Raw genomic sequence first — 25,676 nt, 5'->3', positions numbered from 1 at the left:
AACTGCCCCCCCTGTAAAAAATACAGAATACATATCTACCTGGAATTCTCACTTATCTTTACAATTTGATCCTGTATTACTCTAGCAACATAACAAAGACATTTATTGATTTTGTGATTTATGAAGGTGTGTGGGATTCCGTATAATGTCGGATCAGGATTTGGGGAATAAAATCTCTTCCAGATTCAAACTTCGGGAAATGATTGACCAATTTTCAGTATGTAGAACAGTTGCGATATTTTGAGTAGTCTTGTATTAAAAGTGCCTAATGTATTTGGATGTTTTTCTTGGATGTGTTGCTAAGAAGTTTGAACAGCATAATTTTTTGTTTCCCAAGTCTACCTTTTGGTAATAGCGATTCATGTGATAGAGAGAGGGAGTGACGTGAAATTGATGAAGAGACACTCACAACCAGTGCTGCAACCACAGGGCGTAGGGGCATTGTCCCCCCACCCAATCTTGAACGGAAGTCCAATCTGGGAGGGGGCAAACATTGAAGTAAAGAAACATGACTAGCAGAATCTAAGAATAGTAGAACAAAATGGATACTCAAGTTGGAATTAGTTTTCAAGTGTTTCTTGCTATTTTCCTCCAGACGGCTAAGGGCACTTGCAGGGGACAAAGAGGGGCAATTGCTCCCTCGATTTCAATTTTTTTTTACAAATAAAAGTACATTTCGTAAAATTTTCTTGCGAGCGAAGCGAGCAAGATCAATATCTGCTATTCTTATAGTCCCACGTTCAGAGCTATAGCTAGGGGGCGGCGGGAGTCAGCCCTGGGAGCCAAAACGATCTAAATAAAAAAAAAATGTTAAAGAGAATGCCATGTTCCCCGTGAAATTTGTTGCGCCCTATTAAATAAATATTGTTTTCAGTTTGCAAATATTTGATACTAAAGATTTTCCTGCTCGCTTCGATCCCAATATGATTATTTTCTGTAATGCATTCTAAATTACCCGAGAGAGAGGTAAGGCCAGATATATACTTCAGACTGTTGCTGCTTAAATGCATGAACAATTCTTTTGAGGAAATGGAGCGTTCACATTTGAGAGACAATTTGGCGGATGAATTGACCATGTAATGTATTTAAATTATATATATATATATATTAAAGAAACTTTGAATACGTACACAATTTAGCGTTAACATGTTGCATATGTGTTTTCTTATTTTATGTCGCTCTATGTTACATATGTTTAAAATATATATTGTATACATGAAAGTTATACTTGTCATATGTACAAAATAATAATGTTCGTCATTATTCTGTCCTTGAAAAATACGGTTTGTGTGCTTGTTTTCCATTATTAGCTAATATGAAATTGAACGTGTTGGAAAAATATTTCAAATAATTTGTTCAAACACAAATGCTTTAGCACCGACTTCTATCCCCTTTTGCATGATTTACGACGATAATAACGTCTTGTAATGCTACTATTATTACTACCATTACCACCACTATACTACTATTATTATTATTGGCACGTTTGTCCTGGTACTTGACCCCCCTCTCCAGATAAAAAATTGTGGTTTCGCCTCTGCTCACAAAGAAGACTCATGCCCAGGCTCGAACCTGGAACCCCTGGCTTCGCAGTGTGTTATGTAATCATCCCACCATGTAGGTCGGCTAGTGAACGTAGGACAGCTTACTGGCTCAAATTATTATCAAACACGATGAAAATGTGATAGTGTTTCACAATTATTATTTCGGTTAGAAAGCGATAAAATTTGTAGTTCGATAGTGTTATACTAAGCATCTTATGGAGTGTAAATATCAATTTCAAATCTTATGAATCATTTCTCTATGCAAACGCATCAAATATGGTAAGCAACATAGGTGTGTGTTATGATATCCATTTTATAAAGGAAAAGTTAAGTTTTAACCCTGACTGTTTGCATGATATCGTTTCAATAGCATGTTATATATTGCTCTCAGAATTTTAAACGGCAGTAAAAATAAATGACATTTGCAACTACGAAGCTTACAATGGGATTGCATCCATTAAGGACAGAAGATGCCTATTTTGATTGCTTGTAACATCGAAAGATGAATTAGAGGCGCAAATAGTGACTGAGAAAAGTTGCTTGCCTTGATGTCCTGCACACACTGTGAAAGTTGTCAATGTTATCAGGCTGCACCTTATGAATATAGGTTCAAGAAAATGACAAGTAGAAAAAAGCTGCAGTGAAATAAATACAATTGAAAATCTCTCAAATTACATTCTATTTATTTTCTTATATTTATAATAATAAATTGTGTCTGTAGCAGAAGTTGTCTGTTAAACCTACCTCAGGCACAACCTAATTTTTTGACAAATAATTATGTCAACTATTCTGCTATGTAGTGGATTCTCGTAATTTTATTCATATATCTTAAGCCATTGTGTGACTGGTAAAAATTAGTATCAGAATAAAAATCCCTGATATTTGGGGTTTGTACTCTTCTGCTCAAAAAGTGGTGACTATAAGCTGCTCAGAGACTTCGTGCCGCGGAAATGGGGTAAAGCGAAGGAGGCCCCTTATATCTTTCGGTTTCGTATCATAGTCATTAAGGAAGGTATTTTTCAAAATGTAAAGAGGATACAGCATTTACCTCGATAAAACTTGATAAAACATGAAATATTAATGATGACAGTGTAATCCAAGAAGTCGCTGATCAATCAAGGGATTCCTATTTGTTTGTCAGGTGTCAACACAATATTTTGCAAAATGGTTAACGTAGGCAAAGATTGTCTGAAGTGATGCAAGAGTCTTTCATTTGAAGCAAATAGAATCCATGGTGGAGTAAGGGACCCATTTTAATGTTTTAGCAACTAGGCATAAAAATTTTTAAATGTTTACACAATTCATCAAAGTGTAGATAATATGTAACCATTATTATATAATTAATTTTATTTTTCTTGCCTAACACAACACAATGATGTTCTTGGATTCTCGTTAGATTCCTTTGTGCGTAAAAATCTTGCATACTGGAAACTAGAGAAAAACATTATGAAGCACGATTTATAAACGTCTTCCTTAATCAGTTCTGCAGAGAAGCCCAAAGCTGTTGGTACATATTAATCGTCTATTAACATTATTGACCTGTAAATATAACGTAGATACAGTCCCGATTAGCCTATTTATGTTAAACTTGATCTTTGTATTCTTTGGTAGTCCGGAAAGGTCATTATCGAAATACTGTTATTTGATGTTGCTCGAACTTTTTTTGTTCGTTGGAGTTTCAAGATATCATCCCTTTCCTGTTACTTATCACTTTTGGAGCAGGGAAAAGGAGGCATCGCTTCCAATGCAATACAATATATTAAAAATTTGCCCCCTCTAGGATTGACTTCGCCTCCCTACTAAAAATTCCTGGCTACGGGCCTGCGTCACAGAGAAACTGGCTCTGGCGGGATTGTAAACACGAGAGTTGGGGGAAGAAAATGCCTGTAGGACCTTCAAAAGCGGGCAAAACCTGAATCAGATCCGCGAGCAGTTTGGGCATCGGGGTAATGGTTGCGGTCGTAAACTTGGGAACATTACGACAGTGAGTAAGTCCTAACTCAAGGTTACCCCCCCCTCCTCCTCGAAGCCAATGCGTCGCTATTTTTCCACAGAAGATTTGAATCTGAAACCTGCGAAGATTGACATAACAGCTACTGAAGGGAGCCACGAAAGCTCAATTGATCATAATAATTAGAGACAGTGGCGTAGTGGCCGCCCGGCAATGCAGGGTGTGGCGAGGTGTAGAACCAGCCCCGCAATATTCTTTCTCTCTCTCTGCTTCTGAAATTTTATATAGCTAGAAATTCAACAGGAAGTGTCGCTTATGAAATAATTTAATTTACAAGACAGAAATCTGGTTTCCAGTAACATATGATACGACATCTTCGATAATAAGCAGGGGCTTTCTGGTTCGGCCAGACGGGCTCGGCTAACTTAACATATGTGTCCCCTCCGAAATGCAGAATTAACTTCCTTGCTCGCAGGTGGACATCTATAGGAAAAATCCCATATCTCATAACTAGACCTCGGATTTTTAGATTCTAAAAATCCTGAAATAGGTCCTAAAAATCTTAAGTTAGGCTCGAAAAATCCTAAAATAGGTTCGAAAAACCCTAAAATAGGTTCTAAAAATCCTGAAATAGGTCCTAAAATTCTTAAGTTAGACTCGAAAAATCCTGAAGTAGGTTAAAAATAAATTAAAATAGTTCAAAATTTCTGAATACTGCTGATTAGGTATAGTCACCGGCAATGAAAATGGGACACATATATCCTGAAATATGCACTATCTTGCATAACGTTATGTGTGTTGCCTAACCCTACGGTGATGGCAGAACTCAACATTGGAAATTTGCTATTAAAATCCACTCATCGCCGTATAGTTAGGCACCAATCTGTTTTCATGTTATCCACAGTAAAACTCCGCAATTTTGTCTGTGAGGATCATCTTATATTCTGAAAATCTTACAACAAAAATATAGTGAGTGGTGCAAACTTCAATGCTGAAATGTTAGTTTGCAAGGCGTGAATGCCACAAAGCATGGAAGTGACGCCAAAGTGAGCAAGACCACACAGATCAGACCACTTTGTATTGCACAGGTAACAGTGGAACCTAAAATAGGTTCTAACAAGCAAAATAGGTTTTTAGGCACTAAAAAACTTTTCTTGCGTTTTTTAACGAAACGCTGACATAACTTATTATTTCTTGCATGAATCCAGTATAGAAAGATCCAGTTACTCAACCAGTCGTTGCTTTGTTGCTGCACAATATAAAGAATTAAATTTGATAAATCATGAACTTTTATCACTAATTTTAATTTTACGTGTGGTATTTGAATGTAACTTCACATCAAATATTTTCAAGATGGCTCTAAGCCTTTTTATATTCAAATAAGAGCTGAAAAAAACTCTAAAATAGTTTACACCTGTTCCATGTTACTTCAAAGTGGTCCCAAAACTCAGTTTGATGTGGAGTCGAATTATCCCTTTGCCCTAAGGGTTCACAGCGTATGGGTTAAATGTTACCATTATTTGGGGGCATTTTGTGAAGTTCATTTTTCTTCCATATTGAAATTCTGTGGACATTTCCTTCTTTCCAGTGTGTTTTTATTTTATGATCTACAGTGCTCGAAGTGGATACTCCTATAGCTGGTATGCTTGGTCGAGGAGGATTGGATTGATTTGGTGTTTTAAGTCCACTTTATGCACAGTAAGGCTAATCGGGACTGGACCTACAGTTTAAAGTGGAATCCGAACCACTTGTGCCTCCACCGGGTATCGAACCCGGGACCCCTTGATTACAAGGCGACGACGCTACCACTGCGCCATCGGGGAGGCCTCTTTGTCGAGGAGGGTCTTTGTGTAGATCAGCATGGAGACAATGAAGAAGTGGGGGATGCTTATGCAAATTATCCTAGCAGGAGGGGATGGTTAATGGAAATGTACATAACTGGGGGAAAAGCACCCCTCTGCACTCCTTCTCCACACCTACAACTCCCGCACTGATGATCTATTATTAATATAAAAAGGTCTTGTTTCATGAAATATATCGAAAAGAAATGCTATTGTTGAAATTATTATTAATAATGTCCACTATTATTAAAATTGAAATCCTTTTCGGAATTCAGTCTTTCCGATCGACTTTCATTGAGTGACGAATTTTCAGTGAATGAAGTCCCATCACCGCCCTATTACCCGTCTTTCAAGGCTGGAGTTCCGCCATATTTCCTTCTACTAGATTTCAATTGAACTTGTGATGCTGGGTTAACACTGGAAATCCAGAGGTCCAGTTCAACCCCCAAAACAGAAATGAGCACATTGTTGAATACATTAGTTACTATTAGTATTAGAAGGCTAATGTGAGGGGATTACTTTATATCATACATTTTAGTCCGATGAGAAGGTCCGGAAAAATGCAGATAGATACCTCAAATATTTTTAGATCCAATTTGTACAATTGAAAACAATATTGATTTATTAGTGCGCAATTAATTTCCCTGGACGCCATGGCATTCTCTCTTTTACAACTTTTTTTAGATCATTCGTGCCCAATGGCTGACTCCCGCCGCCCTTCTGAACTTGATGAAAACAAGAATAGCAGATAATGCGAGCGAAACAAGCAAGAAAATTTTACAAAATGAATTTTTATTTGCATAAAATTTGAAATCGAAGGGGTAATTGCTCGCATTAGCCCCTGTCCCCCCTGTAGTTGAGTCACTGTATAATGCAGACATATTTAAGCAATATATGTTTACTTTGGATACTTTAGGCTCACTGCCATTGTTAGTCAACCTTATTCTGCACAGTTGCTCGACTAACCTTGTGTTAATGCGAATACCACGCACCCTTCCCCCTTCCATCCAAACCGATTCTAAAGGCATGCATAAGAGATAATGTTTTATTTCAACCCTATCACCGCGATCACCCACAGGTAGGTAGAAAACCTATACATAATAACCAAAACTAAAAATCAATAACAAGTCAATCAAACGATAGTTTAAAGTGGGATCCGAACCACTATGTGCCTCCACCAGGTATCGAACCCGGGACTCCTTGATTGCAAGGCGAAAACGTATTCACAGCGCAATCGAGAAGGCAGTTATAAATATCTGATACATAAAAAATATCAAATAAATTCCCTTATATGTATTAAATACTAATGTATTTTTACATGTTTAGTAATTTACTTTTATATTTAATAACATTATAAATATTAATCATATAGGCTCTTTCTTCTCAGTTGCTTGGTAGAAAATTTGAAAAGTTTCATGCACATACATAATATATATGTATAGTTTGTGTATGTCTGTGTAGACCACAATGTTCTTGGCCCCCCCTCCCAAAAAGTCAATCTTCAATGATTTCGCGCCCTGGTAGGGTATGTAATGTAGCTGCCTGGCAAAGTCCTCATTCCGTAAATTCACGAACTGCATGAAATCAGAAAAAGACATATATTCCCCCCTCGTTTTCAGAAAACCTGTTTCACAACCCACCCCTGTCCTTTCTGTGGTGAAGGACACTCCAGTGGGACAATGAATCTCCCCCCCCTATTTACTGCGAGCAGCAAAAGAAGACGGCCGCGCCATCTACTGGCCACCGATGGAAATGCAATTTCAAAGCGCAGCGAGGTTTAAATGTAGCTTCCACTTCTATTACCTAACTTTTCTATGATTATAGTAAATACTGCTAGTGCATAATTCATCTCCAAGAAATAGAGCACAGATTTTTGCACTGGAAGTTACAAGATACTTGTTTTGCACAGTAACAAGTGACTGTGGGTCATGCTAAGTTGAAGGGACGAGCAGTAGCCCTGCCTGCACGCACGTGGCAGCAGACTCGGCCAACATTAAAACAAATCCAAAGTCGACATAATGCTGACGAGTACAGTTAAAAAGAAGAAGAAGAAGTTGGCTAAAAGTAATATTTTTTGTTGGTTGGGGAAAAACTAAATGAATAAGAAGTTACTGGCATTTGGCAACTATGCTCACGACGGCGGACGGCGTGTGTGGGCGTGTGTATATGTTAAATGGCGTGGTAGGACAGTAACGAGAGGCTTTAGAAAGCCGACATTTCAGTCAGAATTCTGATAGTTTGCAGTTGTTTGTGTGTAAAAGTTCATATTCGTCATGGCTTCAGATTATGGATTTTATCTTGGCGAATGCCAAGGCTGTGAAACATTAAATAGCTCACGAGAGGTAAGTTGTGTCATCAAAAGATCACATTGCCACAAACGTTTTTAAACGTTCGGAAACGTTTCTCTCTGAACTGACAGTTATAGTTTTGTAAGATGTAACTGTGTACATGTCGTATACCATTGTATCCATTATGAGGAATAAAAATGTTCAGTAGTTCTCGATTATGAAATGTAAACATACATGCACGTATTCACGTTTGCCTCAAATTGAGTACACTGATTTTTTTTTCAGAATATTCACTTAATACATCGAGCCGTTAAATGCTGCACGCCAGCTACCGAATGCTCATTAATTATATTAATAAATAACGTAGTTGGCAAATAAGAATTTTTAGGATATGTACGGCGTTTTGCAATGGACCTAAAATGTGACAAAAGGTCCAACTTATATGGGGCCTAAGTTCCTTTTGTTTTATTGCAATTTCATCATGCTACGAATGAAGGTCCAACTTATATGGGGCCTAAGTTCCTTTTGTTTTATTGCAATTTCATCATGCTACGAATGCAATTTTTACATGGTTCGATTTCGATGTACGTCTGTTAACACATACTGCGGGGTTTTAGCGATTACTTAAGGTTTTGTTCAATATATGCTTTCGTGGTTAGGTTAGGTTTGATTCCCTTAGCATTAAAATAAAGGGTAAATTTCTCTTATCGGACAAACGGCTGAAATTTGCGGTAACACTTTACTATACCGAAGACTGATTTCTTCAAATTTACAGGAGAAAGTACTTACGCAAATCATTTTTGTAGCGTTTTTGATGTTCGGGAATGTAGTTTTGATCCATTTTGGTAAAAATTTACTATCCTTTGGACACCTCTAATTTTTTCGTTTCGTCAATTTTTGACATTCGTACTTACGTATCTGCTTCGCGGAACATTCCTGAAGGTGTATCAACGTTGTTTTGATGAAATTTGAACTAGGTTTCCTAACCTAACAGAACTAACCTAACCAATGGTTCGTGGGGCTAGCGCCTATGGTTCGCAATTATTTCCAATTTCTAGATCCTGATACTAACACGACACCAAATTTTAACTATGTTTCCTAACCTAACAGAACTATCCATGCGCCAATGGTTCGTGGGGCTAGCTATTCTTCATCGGAGAATTAATTTTCAACGAACAACATGAATTTCAGCTATGAAACATTCCCACATCACACAAAACACCTTCCCGATGTTCGACAATGCTACAGGAACTTATTACGGTAAGTAGTTTCTTCTGTAAAAATAAATAAATGTGTCTGAAGGATAGTAAACAAGTACCTCCATTTTAATGCGAATGCATGTGGTTTTCTACGAAAATCTATTTCCGATGCACTATTGCTGCTGCTACAAGCCGATGTTGTCCGTATATGCTAAATTGAACGAAAGGAGTGCTAATGGAACCTAACCTAACAGGCCTAACCTAACCTAGTAGGAATACCTCGTCCCCGTGAGGATTCGTGGGGCTATAGCAAATTTTTGGTCTAACGTTAATGGTTTTTGGGGCCACCCGTGGATGGTTTTTGGGCAATAAGGAACAACAGTAAGTACTCGTTAATGTAAGAAATAGACATTATTTTCGTTAGAAATTCATTATTTCACCTAAAGAAATGTTCCGCCATGCAGAATAGTACGTTAGCAACGTAAAAAATTGCAAAATAAATCATTGATTGGTGTCTCCAATATAGTAAAGGAGTACCAAATTTGCTAGTTCATTTAATTTGAATATTCATACTTACCTATTCTGCATTGAGAAACATTGCTGAAGGTGGCATTAAGTTATTTCACGGAAATAAGCTCTATTTGCGACATATCGTGTAAGTTTTCTTCGTTTCTTTTTGCCTTTGGTAACACGCAAAATGGCGGTCACAGTTTCAGTACCGTACTCGGCATGCAGTGTTTCCACCCAACTGCACCCAAAAATACCTATGTAGCCCCACAAACCATTGACGCATAGCCCCACGAACCATTCATACATAGCCCCACAAACCATTTCTGGTAAGGTTAGGTTAGGTAGTGTCACGTATAGGTTATAATAGTTAAAAATTGGTTTTGAAAAAAATATGCGTAGCCCCACACTGGAAACACTGCATGCCGAGTACGGTAGTGAAACTGTGATTGCCATTTTGCGTGTTACCGAAGGCAAAGAGAAACGAAGAAAACTTACTCGATATGTTGCAAATAGAGCTTATTTCCGTGAAATAAGCGAAATGCCACCTTCAGCAATGTTTCTCAATGCAGAATATGTAAGTATGAATATTCAAATTAAATGAACTAGCAAATTTCAGCCGTTTGTCCGATATGAGAAATTTACCGACATGTATTCCTTAGGAAAAGGATGTAAAGTAGTCTTACCCTTCTACGATATTTACTGTCGGTTTTCGATGGAGAATATCTTGTCCATGAGAAGTTGAGAAGTGCATAAGGTAATTTTCAAGTTGTTTTTTGCAACATAAATAATTTTTTTCGAGTGAAAACAGTGCTCGTTACTTTAAGGAAGACTCAAATTTCGAGTAACAATGATTTCAAAAATTATACGATAATTAGTCTTTGTGATAGGAGAAATCATAAAACAATCTGAACAGTTACCGCGTGTGAAGTAACTCGTCTACACGTTTTTGATAATTATAATTATTTACAAGGGCTTTGCATTTGGCAATGGGCGAAAGTGTATTTGTTAACCTGCAGCAGGAATACAAATTCTTGAAGCTGTGTAACGACAGTGACAGTGAAAGTGTGCAATGTAAACTCTGTAATGGAGTATTTTCTCTTGCACATAAAGGAAGAGGTGATATTGAAGACCAGGTGAAAACAGTTAAACATTGGGGTTCTATTAATGCTACTGCTTCAACAAACATAAGAGATTTTAGAAAATAATGTTAATATTTTTCTTGTACAATTTATAGTTTAATGTTCCAATAAAATGTTGAGGCTTTTAAGTAATTTCAATTTATCTTTGTAAAAAGAAAACTAAAATTCAGCAGTAATGAGTTGATCTCGAATATGTCCTGGGTTGGACCCAAAAAAATATGGTAAGCCTAGGTAAGTGTGATGTCCAGTTACAAAACGGAAGCTGCAGTTCTAAGTATTTGGAACTGATGGTTAAAGAAAACTGATGATCATGCATACTTTGAATGATTCTGGATATGTGTTCATTGCTGCAAGCATACAGGAAGGGCATGTGAAAATGCCAGTACAAAGTATTTCAAACTGAAATTTCTCATATGCGTAAAAAAATTTCTGTCTCTCAGGAAAATCAAAGGATTGTGAAAAGGCCAATGCTGGGTAAATGGTAGGACCTACAAGTTACTTCTATTTCTTTCTGTGCTCAAATGAGAGGTTCCTGTTGTTGTTGATCACACTTGCCCGCAAATTCACTGTGTTTGGGAAAGTGTGATCAAGTTACCAGGGAAAGTGTGATCAGTGCTGTTGAATTTTGAAATTGCTACTTCTTGCTCTTTTCAGTTTGAATAGTGCCACGTAACTACATGAGAAAAACAAGAAGGGGTGTGGGAGGAAACTACAGTGCAGAAGAGTTAGGCAATGCCCTGAACGAACTTGAAACAGGTGCAAGAGACAAAAAGTGTTACCTGCTTTAAAGTTAACTGATGAAGGAGGCAGACACTCTTGAGATTCCTGCTAGAGAAGGGGAGGAGTTAGCTTCACATGATGGGCAACCCAGTCATGAATGTTTCAAGGGTTTACACAGAGGCATAAACTGACCCTCAGATAACCAGAAATCACAGAGCACACGTGCTTCATAGTGTATGTTTTTTTTGATCTTCTGGAATGTCTGATAAGAGAACTGTAGCTGCAAAACAAGCCTGAAAATGTGTTCAACCTGGATGAAACATCAATCATCCATGATGTTAAGCACTGGAAAGGTTATAGGTGACACAGGGTTGCCTGCTGAAGGACGGACCCAAGGAACAGGAAGAGAAGCAACAACTGTCCTCACTTGTGTTAATGCTGCTGGTGACATTTTACCACCCCTCATAATATTCACGGGGAAGAACATGTCCAGCTGGATGAGTAAAGATGCGTTCCCCGGTACAACCTACCATGCTGCAGAAAATGGTTGGATGTACTGTGCAACGTTTTATTCATGGTTTCAAACAATTTCTTACATCCGTTCCTAAAGAAAGACTGCCATTACTAAGCATTTTGGATGGTCATGTGAGCCATCTCTCCATTGAGGTGATAACCTTGACACAGCAAGAAAATGTATCAGTACTCAAGTTGCCTCCACACAGCAGTGCAATACTCCCAACTCCTTGATGTTGCTGTTTTTAAACCATTGAAAAGTGATGTGTGGAATTCTTTATTGTTAGACTAACAAATGAAAGCATGTTGCAAGTTCACTGGGTAAAGATGTTTTTTTATGAACTCCTTGGAAAAGCGTGGCAAAAGATACCTGCTTCAAACACAATAAGTGGGTTCCAGGGAACTGGAATTTTCAATTCAAGGCTTGCATTCCCTGTCAATAGGAAGTTTATTCCAAAGGAAAACTTTGATTCAATAATTTTGAAAAAATACAATTTAGTTGAGACTGCTGCCTGATCCCTCAACATGCCTGTCGAAACTGGAAACTGTTCTTTAGGCACCGCAACATCCTCAATGTCTACCCTGGTGGATGCACAAACTTCACTATTGAAGTGCACATAATTTAAAAATAGTTTTATTTTGGTAAACTTTTCTCAGGAGAAAATTTTGGTTAACACACAAGACCATGTACGAGGGTCGTTCACGGAAAAAGTTTCCCTTTTTTTGGGGGGGGGGGAGAAAGTATGAGCCCGATAAATGAAATAAAACTAGCAATGTGTTATTTCGTCTTTCCTGTACATTTGCACACAATGCAATGTTCGTGCGGGCTACCGTGCATGTGCGGCACGTGATTAGCGGGAGTCATGCGGTGACAGGGTGGCGACAGATCTGGAAAACCGGGAAAAGTCAGGGAATTTGAGGTGTCAAAAAAAGTCAGGGAATTTCGTCTTCATTGATTTTTTTTATTTTTTTATTTAAAGATATCGTTATGGAACTCTGCACGGGAACAGGAAATCTCGTTCGCAAGTTTCGGCCTCAACTTTTAGGCCCCTTTTATGCGCAACACAACCACGGCGCCAGAAACCAGTGATGGCAGGAGGGGAGAGAGAGAGAGACAATTTCTCCCGCCCGGCCTTCTCGGCGGGAATTTTAAATTCGAACACTCTTTGGAGGAAAATTGTTATAACTCGGGCACTATGGGAGCAATCTGCTTAGGATAACTTTTGTTTTGCAGCTAAAACATCATAGCATGCTTGACTTACTTGACTTATTTCCTGTTACTCCGCTACGGAGCATAGGGCCTCAACGAAGCATCGCCAACGGACTCTGTTTCCAGCCATCTTCCTTATCTCGTTCCAGGTCTTTCCTGCTTTCCAAAACCCTACTACAGTTTTCTTTTTAAGTCCAAAGGTCGTCAACAGTTTGTCCGTCCGGCTATTTCCTCGTTTGGTTTCTTTAATAATCTATTTTAAGGGTAGTGGGTTATTGGCCCTCTGACCCCGAGTGCCATGATGGGGCTGCCATCTTTAGGCCTTGGCACTTGCCACTCCACAATGTGGGACACAGATGCAGATGTTCGCATTTGTTTGTTTGGGACTGGGTAGGAATATTGGGATAGGATATACTAGGTAAGATGGGGCGTTGCAGAACGCCTTAGTCTGGCTTCTCTTCTGAGACCTGTCCAGCATGGGTGACCCTGCTGGTAGAAAATCTACCGCTGGCATAGCTCTCAGCCTCAACAAAGCACGCAAACCCCTCCGCCTGCACGGTCAGTGCTACTTTAAGGCGGCGTTCCCTGGAGGGGATCATAGCATGCAACCGTGTACAATTCAGAACACCGAACTGAGGAAGGGGGGACACGTCCCTCGAATTTCAATGGAAAAAACATAAAAAGCTTTAGTTTGCACCCTCTTCCCCCGCTATTTTGGGGAGATGGCGCGAACTTTAGTATTATTTTCAAAGAATGGACATTTCGCAAGAAAATGAAACATATTTCATGTTCTTGGGTGCCATACAAGTTGAATAATTATCCAAAATGTGATTTTTTTTAACGAAAAATAGGTAATTTGCATTTTTGGAGGAAAATTGTTATAACTCTGGCACTAAGGAAGCAATCTACTTCGGATAAGTTTTGTTCTGCAGCTAGAACATCAGAGAATGCAACAGTGTACAATTCAGAAAGCCGAACCGAGGAAGGGGAGTTTGGGGGCGCAACCCCCAAATTTCAATTGAAAAAACATAAAAATTTGGAGTTTGCCCCCTCTTCTCCCACTATTTTGGGGAGAAGACGCGACCTTTAGTATTATTTTCAAAGAATGGACATTTTTCAAGAGAATGAAACATGTTTCATGTTCTTTGGTGCCATAGAAGTTTAATATTAAGCCAAAATGTGATTTCTTTTTTTTTTTTTTACGAAAAATAGGCAATTTGCATTTTTGGAGGAAAATTGTTATAACTCTGGCACTATGGGAGCAATCTACTTCGGATAAATTTTGTTTTGCAGCTAAAACATCGGAGCATGCAACCGTGTAAAATTCAGAACACCGAACCGAAGAAGGGGGTTTGGGGGGCGCGATCCCCGAATTTCAATGAAAAAAACAAAAATCTGGAGTTTGCCCCCTCTTCTCCAGCTATTTTAGGGAGAAGGTGCAATCCTTAGTATTCTCTTCACAGAATGGATGTTTCCAAAGAGAATGAAACATGTTTCATGTTTTTGGGTGCCATACAAGTTGAATAATAAGCCAAAATGTGAAACTATTTTTTACTAAAAATAGGTAATTTGCATTTTTGGAGGAAAATTGTTATAACTCGGGTACTATGGAAGCAATCTACTTCGGATAAGTTTTGTTTTGCAGCTAAACCATCTGAGCATGCAACCGTGTACAATTCAGAATGTCGAACCGAGGAAGGGGGGTTTGGGGGCGCGACCACCGAATTTCAATGAAGATAAAACATAAAAATCTGGAGTTTGCCCCCCCCCCTCCTCCAGCTATTTTAGGGAGAAGCTGCAATCCTTAGTATTCTCTTCAGAGAATGGACGTTTTAAAAGAGATTGAAACATGTTTCATGTTCCTGGGTGCAATACAAGTTGAATAATGAGCCAAAATGTGAAACTCTGTTCGGATATCTTGCGGGGAGGGGGGGGGGTTAAGTTGGTCATCAATATGAATTTCCCAGGCTTGCTCCGTAATCAGCACCATGATACCATATGGTATCATCGGGCCAGTACGACCTTACTCTGATGATACCATATGGTATCATCGGGGGAGTAAAGGTTAAGCCTCTAAATATTACATGGAAAATACATATTGAATTATAATTTTTTCTTGTCCGTATGGGAGTAGTAAGGGGGCTTGTCAACGGACGTCGTAGTAAGGCATTTTGTTGGGTAAACTGAAGGAACATGGAAACAAATAGGTTACATTGATACATACGATTTTTGTCAAATATTGCCACCCGACAAATTATCTCACTACAACATGCGACAGAAATTGCATGGACTGCAACATCCAACAAAAATCACATTCATAATCAAGAAGAGCTTTAGACTGTAAATATTACTCTTCTGGCTCACTTCACCTTATTTAATGTAGCAGTGCTTACGAAGGTCTTCTTTCATCATCCTGACGTATTACTGGTTTCGCACAAGTTAACATACGTTTACAATGACATTGCACTATTCTTAGATATCAAAAAGAATCCAACCAAACGGGATATATATTGAATACTATCACAAAAAAGTGAAACATAAATCTGCATTCGTGAACGTTATAAAAATTGACAAGTGCAACACTAGTATTGCAATGAAATTAAAACAACTCTCTGTCCTGTCTGTTTAAACTCATGAGAGATGGTCATTAATCTCTCACTGAGTAAGGTTAATGTCCAATACTATGAAATAAAATACTAATAATAAATATGTAAATTCTTTAATATCATATTTACTCGAATCATTCAATCATAAAAGCAAATCGCTTTCTTCAAGAATTGACTTTTCTCTGCCAGCCCTGCTAAATTTTCATTTTCCATCTACTGATTTATACGAGGGGTGGCCAGAAAGTAATTTCCGATTAGTAGGGACATTGATTTTTCGCAAACGCCAAAAAACCGTGAAAAATGGTAATTGCTGCGAAGTTATCTTTAGGAATGTGCAGTGATGTCTGGACACATTTTTTGCCCGTTCAAAATATCGAAATGTCCTACAACAACGAAAAATTCCATGAAATCCAACATTTTTGTCTTTTCTAGGCCATATTTGTGTACATGGAACATGCAAGTTTTCCAACATTTTACTCAAGAGTAAACTATATAGTTATACGTACATGGAATAATTCCGAATAATTTCAACTTCTATCAAAACCATTTGCATCACAGAGCAAAGTGGCAGGGTTCTAACAGGAGATCGAGTGTGTATCTACTGTCACACGGGAGCCACATCTTCGTATTTGTCGCACAAGATATGTTTTGAATTACCAAGCTAAGTGTGCACCATCAGCATTTGTCGAGCGAGTAATATTGGAGCTCAGTCGTTAGGGCGTCTGACTACTATGCGAGAGACCCGGGGTTGATCCCCTGCAGGGGAGAACCGGGATGTTTTCCACGTATTCAAACTGCTCCGGCACCCACCCAGCATCATATGAAGCTCGTACCTTGAGGAAACTTTGAGGGATAAAGGTTAGCCAGGAACGTGGTGCTGATCACATCACCCCCCACCTTCAGCCGTGATCAAGAAAGTGTGGGGCCCTAACTCCACAGCCCTATACACCTTCATGAAAAAGTGCAGTGGAGCACTTTACTTTTACTTCCTCAAAAATCTGTTCCAACATTTCAAACTGTCACGAAAATACGTAGACCATGTGACCTACAATTTAAAATAATACAGGGTTATTATAAATGATTGACCCGATTTCATAAATTCACTGTAGCTTTATTATTTGACATATTGTCAAAAAACTTTGCAGACGTATAGAAAAACTCAAAAAGTTTTTTTGTGTTGCACTTTCGCTTCAGATTTCTGCCACGAGAGCGCAGCAGTGAGCATTTATTCAATATGAGAGAAAGCTTATGTTGTGCTCGAGTTTCATTCACATCACTCTGTCGTAACAGTGCGACAACACTGCCGAACTAAGTTCAACAAAGATCCACCAACTGCCAAGTCTATTCGGCGATGGTATGCCCAATTTACATCTTCAGGATGCCTCTGTAATATGAAATCAACTGGTCGGCCTACTGTGACTGAAGAAACGGTTGAGCGCATGCGAGCGAGTTTTGCACGAAGCCCACAGAAGTCGATGAACGAAGCACGCAGAGAGCTGAACATTCCACAGCCTACCGCTTGGAAGATCTTACGGAAACGATTGAAGCAGAAGCCTTACCGCTTGCAATTGCTACAAGCCCTGACTCCTGATGACAAAGTCATACGCTTTGAATTTTCGGCACAGTTGCAACAGCTTATGGAAGAAGAAGATGGCTTTTGTGAGAAACTCATCTTTAGTGATGAAGCAACATTTTTATGAATGGAGCAGTGAACAGACACAATGTGCGAATCTGGGGGACGCTTTCGTGCAGCACATTAGAAACTCACCAAAGGTTAATGTGTTTTGTGCAGTCTCACGGTGTAAAGTTTATGGCCCCTTTTTCTTCTCAGAACAGATCGTAACAGGACACGTGTATCTGGACATGCTGGAAAATTGGCTCATGCCACAATTGGAAACAGACAGTGTGGACTTCATCTTCCAACAGGATGGTGTTCCACCCCACTTCCATCTCGATGTTCATGAATTCCTAAACAGGAGATTGACAAACTGATGGATCGGTCGTGGTGAGGATGATGATAAGCAATTCCTGTCATGGCCTCCACGCTCTCCGGACCTAACCCCAAGCAATTTTTTTGGGTGGGGTTATGTGAAGGATACAGTGTTTACGCCTCCGCTACCAACAAACCTAACAGAACTGAGAGCTCGCATCAACAGTGCTTTCCAACGGATTGATAGTGACATGCTGCACCGAGTGTGGGAAGAACTTGACTACCGAATTGATATTTGCAGAATTGCTAGCGCGGAACATATAGAGCACTTGTAATATGTGACAAAAAAACTTTTTGAGTTTTTCTAGACGTCTGCAAAGTTTTTTGACAATATGTCAAATAATAAAGCTACAGTGAATTTATGAAATCAGGTCAATCAATCATTTATAATAACCCTGTAGTTTAAAAGCACAATGGAGTATTATGTTTCGGTATATTTGGCAGATAAATGTTCTAAAACAAAAACGCGAATTTTGGGAAACGTAACACTAACAAGTCACAAAGAAGATAATGCCAAATTTTGGTGTCATAATATATCGGTATCTGTCACGTGAGATTAATTGATTTAATTTTTTGGGTGCGTTGCCACTTAAGGTCCTTATGCACCCTTCAGTATATACGGGGAAAATTCCATTACCTAAAATCCTTACCATAAAATTAAAAAAGGGTATGGAAAATAACTTTCCCACAATAACTTTCAAGATATCAAACACGAAGAGGTGTAAGCCATGTGACTTACAATTTGAAACAGTAGTTTAAAAACACCAGGAAGGCATAATTTCATATATTTGCCAGAAAATGCGCTAAAATGAAAATATGGAATTTTGGAAAAATAACACCGTATAGTAAAAATATAAAAAATAAGAAAATACACCAATTTGAAAAAAAAATATCAAGGTCCTACCAATTAGGCATAAATAAAACAAGAATATCAGTTCCAATTTATTGCATTAGTAACAATTGAGTCCTAACCTAATTTTCGGCATAATCACCACCGTTGTTCTGACATTTGTCGTAGCATGGCACTAAATTTTGTATGACCATGGCATATGTGTCTGACAGCAAAGACTGGAACTATTTCTATCACAGTGTAGGTGTCAAATCCTTATCCTGCAAGAAACCTCATCAGTTAAACAAAGATATGGAAGTCTGTACATTCAAGGCCAGGGCTGTACAGGGAGTGGTCCAAGATCTCTCACCTGAAGTGATGCAAAGGGCCCGTGTGTACTCAGCTGTATGGTTGTGCACTTTCGATTGGCCTTCCGTGAATTGTCTGCACCATCGTCTGACCATACTATCACTCACGACGTCCGGTCTGCTCATGAGCATGAAGCTACATGCCACTTCTTCCTTCCTGCATGTGTGTTTGTCGCTCTACGACTACTAGTGCAGCGTATAGGCACCATTAGAGCTTTTTCAGGATGCCCCTCGGATATGAACTTTCAGAAGCTTTTATTATTAGTGTGTAACTGTTTTAATGTGTGGTTAGCTAAATCAGGTACCTATACAGTGCAATTCTATAAATTCGTTGCGTTAAATTTCTAATACCTACATACCCTTTTCGTCAACATTAATGGTATAACTGCATGTTGTCAGTTTCACAGTACTTCACTTGGATATACTGTACTGAAGCAGAAATCCCATTGATGAAAGAGTTAAGTTGTTTGCTTTACAGAGAAGAGACAAGTAGCTTTATGCATTGAAAAATGAGTCCGCTCTCATGGTTCTTGCATGCAAAGGGTTCCAAACCTCATTGGAAATATCAACATATAATACCGAGAAAGTATAAAGAGACTGATAAATTACAAATTGTATTTCTGAATCAATCATTCTTCACTTTTATCTCATTTAGTCGTAACTTTAAAAATAATCTAGTATTGTATTTTAAACTTGCTGCTTATGACAAAATTCTGTAATCCTTCCCTAGCTTGTGAATTGTTATAATTTTCCAAATTCACTATTTTGCAGTTTGAATTCAAATCATAGAGAATAGAGAAATTAAGTCAATTTCATAGAAGATAATATTGGTACTTAACAAAACCATACGTGGATCTGTATGAGTTTATTATTTCCATTTGCAAAAACATCGATTTGGTTTAGTTTGTAATTGTCAGGGAAAAATGTAAATTTTGTCCTGGAAAACCTGCAAAAGTCTGGGAATTTCATTTCTGCTTGTTTGTAGCCACCCTGGGTGAGAAACGTGCCCTGGCCATAACGAGTAGGAGTCATGGCGGAACATTGTGTTTTGGCGGTGTGGAGTATTGCTCACAGAGTTTTTGAAGAAAGGGGGAAACAGTCAATGGTGCACGTTATTGCCAAACTCTGGAGAAAGTGAAAAAAGCAATTTGCCGCAAACGTCCTGGACTCCTTTCTGCTGGTGTCATTCTGTTGGATGACAATGCTCGTCCCCATTCGGCAGCCTAACACAGAATAAACTTCGAGAAAATGAAATGGGAAAGGTTACCACCCCCCCCTTATAGCCCTGAGTGGCCCCGAGTGACTTGTTTCCTGCACTGAAGTCCCAGCTGCAGGGTCAACATTTTCACACTGCTTTGAATGTTCAGACAGTCATGAAAAGTGTTCTTCCTTCCCTGGACCCCGAAATTTTTTGCAGATGGCTTTCAACGATGGCACAAATTACAAGGGTCGTTCAAGGTTGACCGGGATTTTCGTACGTAAAAAATCGATGAATAGCCGGATTATGATGAAACTTGCGGGTGACGTAATGTATTCCTTCGCGAGTAACTAGCGCCCGGCATGACGTATTTCGCGCATGCGCAGCAGTTGCAGCGAACATGGCGGCAAGCAGTGTGGCTGTGGAGCAGCGGTGTGTAATCAAATTTCTCGTGAAGGAGAAAGTGAAACCAGCTGAGATTTTCAGACGATTGCAAGCACAGTATGGTGAACAAACGATGTCGCGGACAAGAGTGTACGAATGGTGTGAGCAGTTTCGTGAAGGACGGCTGCTGGTGACAAATGAAGCGCATGGACACATTTGCCCGACTGCAGTCACACCAGTGAATATCGCATGTGTTGAGCAAATGATTCTTGAGAACCGACAAGTAACAGTGCGTGATATTGCTGCCGAGGTGAATATCAGTGTCGGGAGTGTTGAGACAATCATTCACGACCACTTACACTTCCGCAAAATCTGTGCAAGGTGGGTTCCCCGGCAGCTGACATTCGATCAGAAGTGGACACACAGGATGGTCTGTGAACAGCTTCTGAATCAGTTTCGGGCAGAAGGTGATGAATTGTTGCAATCCGTCATCACGTGTGATGAAACATGGTTGCACAATTCAACCCCAGAGACCAAAAGACGCAGCATGGAGTGGCGGCATAAAGGTTCCCCACCCTCAAGAAAAGCAAAACGCAGCCGTCCGCTGGAGAGATCATGGCAAGTGTCTTCTGGGACATGAAGGGCGTTATCCATGTGGATTTTCTGGACAAAGGGAGCACAATTAATGCCCAGTATTACTCCACATTGTTGAGTGGTGCTGTACGAAAGTCCATTCGCAAGAAAAGATCTGGGATGTTGTCTGGAAATGTCATTCTTCTCCATGACAATGCCCGCCATCATGTCGCGGTGGTCCCAGTCGGTGAACACGATGGAACACATCTTGAGGCACTTTCACTTTCACCTGCTCGTTGATTACCTTTGACACCATCACTTCACACTTTTCACCCTCACTTTCACCGATGCCATGGAAAACAAGGTTCAGGCGAAGATCATACTGCTCCAAGGAATTCAAATCCTTCCTCACTTGCTTCACCTGTTTGCCTAAGTCTGAGATTTTCATGTCGAGATCGCTTTTTACTTCATGGATCGCATCCTCCACGGCAGTTTTGATGATGGTGGTCAGTGCTGGTTTGATTTCCTTCAGCACTGCATCACTTGCAAAAGCCAGGGCGATGCGTCTGTCGAGGTCTCCGAACTGCTGGTTCAGTTCCTTCGCTATTGCTGTGGAGATGGAGTTTTCAATGCTTTGCTGATTCCCATTTTCCGGGTAATACTGTTCTTAACACTGATAATTTTCACGAGAAAGTAAGTACTTTGACCGCAGTGTTCCCTCCTCCATGCAAGCTCGAGTTGGGTAGACAGACCCTCTTACATGCGGTTCACAGTGGGCGACTAAAGTGGAAAGAGAGAGCTATTCACGCACGTCCGAACCCTTGGAAGGTCCGGTGAATTTATGGAATCGGGTCAATCATTTATAATAACCCTGTATAAGTAAAGGGATACAGAGGTTGGCCTTACCCCAAAATAAATAATTGAGCTGGTTATTTGCCCAGAACTCTGGCTTCAACTACACATGTGTGTAACTTAATAAGCATCTTTTATACCTTGATATTGTTACTATGAATGAAGTAAAAATTGCAATAATTGGAATACAATTTCAGTATTTGTTTTACCTAGGTTTTCATGTATTTTTTTTATTTATATTTTAACATTAATATTTTCTTCTCTTTTTTGTCTTGAAAGGAGTGGGCAAAGAGAGAGAAATACTATATCGCTGAAATACGAGCATTAGAACTCAAACTTGCCACAAAAGACTTCAAGTTTCAGACCATGAAGGAAAAGGTTATTGGAACAAGGTAAGTTTTAGAATTCTTATTTTTTCTCATTTGATGATCTGTAGTTTACATTGTTTATGAAATGAAACTAAGAGTATACCATAACGTTCCCTAAGGAACTGGGATCGAATTCTGGGTAGTGTAGCTCATTTATCATTCATCCTCGATGATGCCATACTCGCTGCTCGTGGATAGCGTAATGGTAACTTGCGAGAGGTGATAAATATACACATAAATGGCAAAACACAACACTTGAGTTTTGTACCCAAGAAAGGATCAGCATAGTAGAATGGAATGATATACCTGTCTCTGCCTGGAGATGTCCTGTCTGGAAAATGATAGCTACTGTCTGGGATTTTGAGCTGTTTTAATCTAATGTATTTTCAATATTTGAAAATTATTATGAGACTACTGACATAGGATAAGGTGGGATAAGTGGGTCCTTAAAATGGCATAATTCAACTTGGAGCATTATACTTGACACAAGAGCAACACCGATCAAATATTTAATTCATACATTCTCCAAACATTAGGGTTTTTTTGGGGAGGGGGGCAAAGCTGAAATTTCTAAACCATTATAGAATTTAGTATCTGAACAGTTTTTTTAAGATGCGGTAACTGGGCAATCCCTCTGGAATTTTTTTAAAAAAAGTAACTTGCTAAATATGTGTGAGAGCAATTAAAATGAATATAGCGCATATTGCTTTGGAATACATCAAATCCTATTTGATATCATTCTACAGTGTGTTTTAAAAGTTATTCAACCCAATATTTGATTGCTTATAACTAGACCTCGGATATTTTGGTTCTAAAAACTGTGCTTTTAGGTTCCTAAAATAGGCTCTAAAAATCCAAAAAGAAATTCTAAATATCTTAAATTAGGTTTGAAAAATCTTGGAAGTAGCTTCCAAAGAAAACTTAAAATTGTTCAAAATTCCTGAAACATACTACTTAGGTATAATCGTTAAAAAGAACCGTAAGAAATCTTAATAGCTATATTAACAACCAATTATTAATTTTCTTACCAAATTTTCACTTGAAGATCATTTTCAAAATTATCCACAAATTATTGTAATACTATATTTGTGTTCTTATCGAAAGTTACTTTGTTGATATGAAGAATCAATTACACATATAATTTGCTGCACAATACCTGGTGGCAACTCACCAGGATTTAAAATTCCAACTTTTGTTAATTCAGATCCCATTGAATTTAAACATATTTATTAATACCCTGTGGCAAGTTTTTCACAGTTCACCTTTTATTTTTTATCGAGGAAGGAAGAGAAAAGAAAGCTGCGTGGACAATAAAACAGATTTCTCTCAATTCCTTTTCTTTGTTGTTGTCCTTTGCAGAACAATCAATCTAAGAGACTGAAGATTATTGCAAGATATGTTGAAGTTGATTAGGTAAAATTGAGTTTGAAATTATTATACAATTAACAATTTTTTTATCAAGTAACATTTGTGGCTTGTGTTTATAGATGTATTTTTAGTCTGAGTATGTGAAATGGCCAATGTAAACTCCGTGCCGTAAATTAAATATTTTAAATATATATACCGTTTAACTTAATTAGAATTTTTATATACATTCGAATCGCACAAACCCTTTATATTGTTAATATACGAGGGCCATCCGGAAAGTAGTGCCTGTTCGCGCTGTGTGGAGCACGTGACACGAGTAGCCGTTGCTCAAGGTCAAATGACTTCAGTTGACTGTCTGCTCAGTGTGTGCGAAGTTTTTTAGCGCTGTCATAGCAGGTATTGTTTCTGTGAGTGTTTACAATGTTCCAATAAATTGAAAGCGCCACCACTTGTGAAGTTAAGGCTGGGATCAGATTTCTCAAATGTTATTGATGAGTCGTCTGTTTGGCATTGGTGTCGAAACTTTAACTCGGGGAGGGAGAACATCCATGACGACGAATGTTCCGGGTGCCCGTCTGTCATTACGGACAAACTGCTCACTGCAGTTGACCAATTCATCACGAACGATCAGCGTGTCACACTGGATGAGATCAGTGAACCATTTCCTGATGTTTCACGAACAATTCTTCATGAAATTGATTCAGATTTTCATCTCTCCACAAAACTAAAGGACTTTTTGGGAGGAAAGATATTTTACAGTGATGAGAACTGAAAGAAGGGGTGATTACTTTTCTCAATGGACTGGCGGCAGAGGAACATGAAGCTGGGTTACAAAAACTCGTCACACATTATGACAAATGCTTAAATGTATGTGGTGAATATGTAGAGAAGTAGTTTAAAGCTTGTTGTTAACAATTACAAAGTTTTTCAAATAATATATATATTTTTTTTTAAATTCAAAAACTGGTACTACTTTCCGGATGGCTCTCATATTTGTGTTTGTATGTGTCTAATTGGTGAGAGGCGGTAATACGTAAGGCTGAAAAACATCTGCTTGTACTATTGAATTTTTGTGAAGTTCACCTTGAAAACTGCTAATTATAGTTGAATTTTATACTAGAGTGACCACCCTGAATACGTAAGAATCTTTTTAATGTTACCTACAGTCAAACTCTGCCTTTTGTCTGTGTGGAACATTTTAAATGCTGAAAATGATCTTTCAACGAAAATATAGTCAGTGGTGCAAATTTGAATGCTGAAACGTTACTTCGCAAGGCGTGAATACCACGAAGTACCAAACTGACGCAAAAGTGATCAAGACCACAGGGATCACAAATTTGCACTTTGAACTTTGCACGTAACCATGGTGCCAGACATTTTGCTTTTTTTTAGAGCTTTGAAGAAACATTATGGATTTAGGAGGGTGGGAAATCGACTGAATGTATGTTCTAAACACGTTAGTCAATTATTTGTTTCGGTACCAAACTGAAAAACCTAAAAAAAAGGTTTGATTTAGGTGCATAAACCTAAAATAGGTTCTAGCAAGCAAAATATGTTATTTTAGGCACTATAAAACTTTTCCAGTTGTTGCATTTTTTAATGAAACGTTGATGTAACGTGTTATTTCTTATTTACCTACAAAGGAAAAAAACAAGGTTAAAAACCTAAAATCCGAGGACTACTTATAACATGAAAACCACAAGAGGTTAATGCATTTTTAAATTACTTTTTTTTCATTATAAAGCTTCATCCATTGAGAGAATTTTCAATCAGTTTACTCCATACAGGAAATTATATAAATTAATCAATGGCAGAAGTCAGTATTAATTCTTTTCTAGAATGCCACTTTTTGGTAGGATAGACACGTACAAAATTATTGAAGAGTTATAATTAGGTGCTTGATGACTAATGTGTTTAACCTTTTGGCGCCCAAGGCCATTTTCACATGTAAGCCTCTCGGTACCGAGCCGATTTTGAGCAAAATGCAGAGTTTCAATTAAATGAGAGTAGATCGGAGACTAATTGCCCTAGAGAGATGAGTGATATACCGTTGTACGCGGAATGAACCAGAGATTCAGACTATATGAAATTTATGCAAATTCGGTGTATATGTGGTGGGGGGAGGGGGCTAACTCTCAAAATTCCAAAATTTCGGAAAAAAAATTGGTTCCCCCACCCTCCCCCCAAGAAAAAAGTACATGACAGTGTCGACATGCACATGGAAA

General features: G+C 38.6%; 1 protein-coding gene across 1 annotated transcript in view; it reads left to right on the top strand.

Annotated features, from left to right (window-relative positions):
• Window positions 1–7,502: 7,502 nt before the first annotated feature.
• The window catches only part of LOC145982695 (uncharacterized), a 196,624-nt gene continuing 178,450 nt past the window's right edge, over window positions 7,503–25,676 (top strand). Inside the window, exons 1-2 of the mRNA XM_083116056.1 lie at window positions 7,503–7,678; window positions 21,995–22,107. Of these exons, the coding sequence (XP_082972182.1) occupies window positions 7,610–7,678; window positions 21,995–22,107 (182 nt within the window). The 5' untranslated portion in view covers window positions 7,503–7,609. The remainder of the gene's footprint in view (window positions 7,679–21,994; window positions 22,108–25,676) is intronic.

Source organism: Lepisma saccharinum, unplaced genomic scaffold (assembly GCF_977018435.1).
Source record: "Lepisma saccharinum unplaced genomic scaffold, izLepSacc3.1 HAP1_SCAFFOLD_340, whole genome shotgun sequence".
In the NCBI taxonomy this organism is placed as follows: Eukaryota; Metazoa; Arthropoda; class Insecta; order Zygentoma; family Lepismatidae; genus Lepisma; species Lepisma saccharinum.
This window is presented reverse-complemented; position numbering and strand designations above follow the sequence as displayed.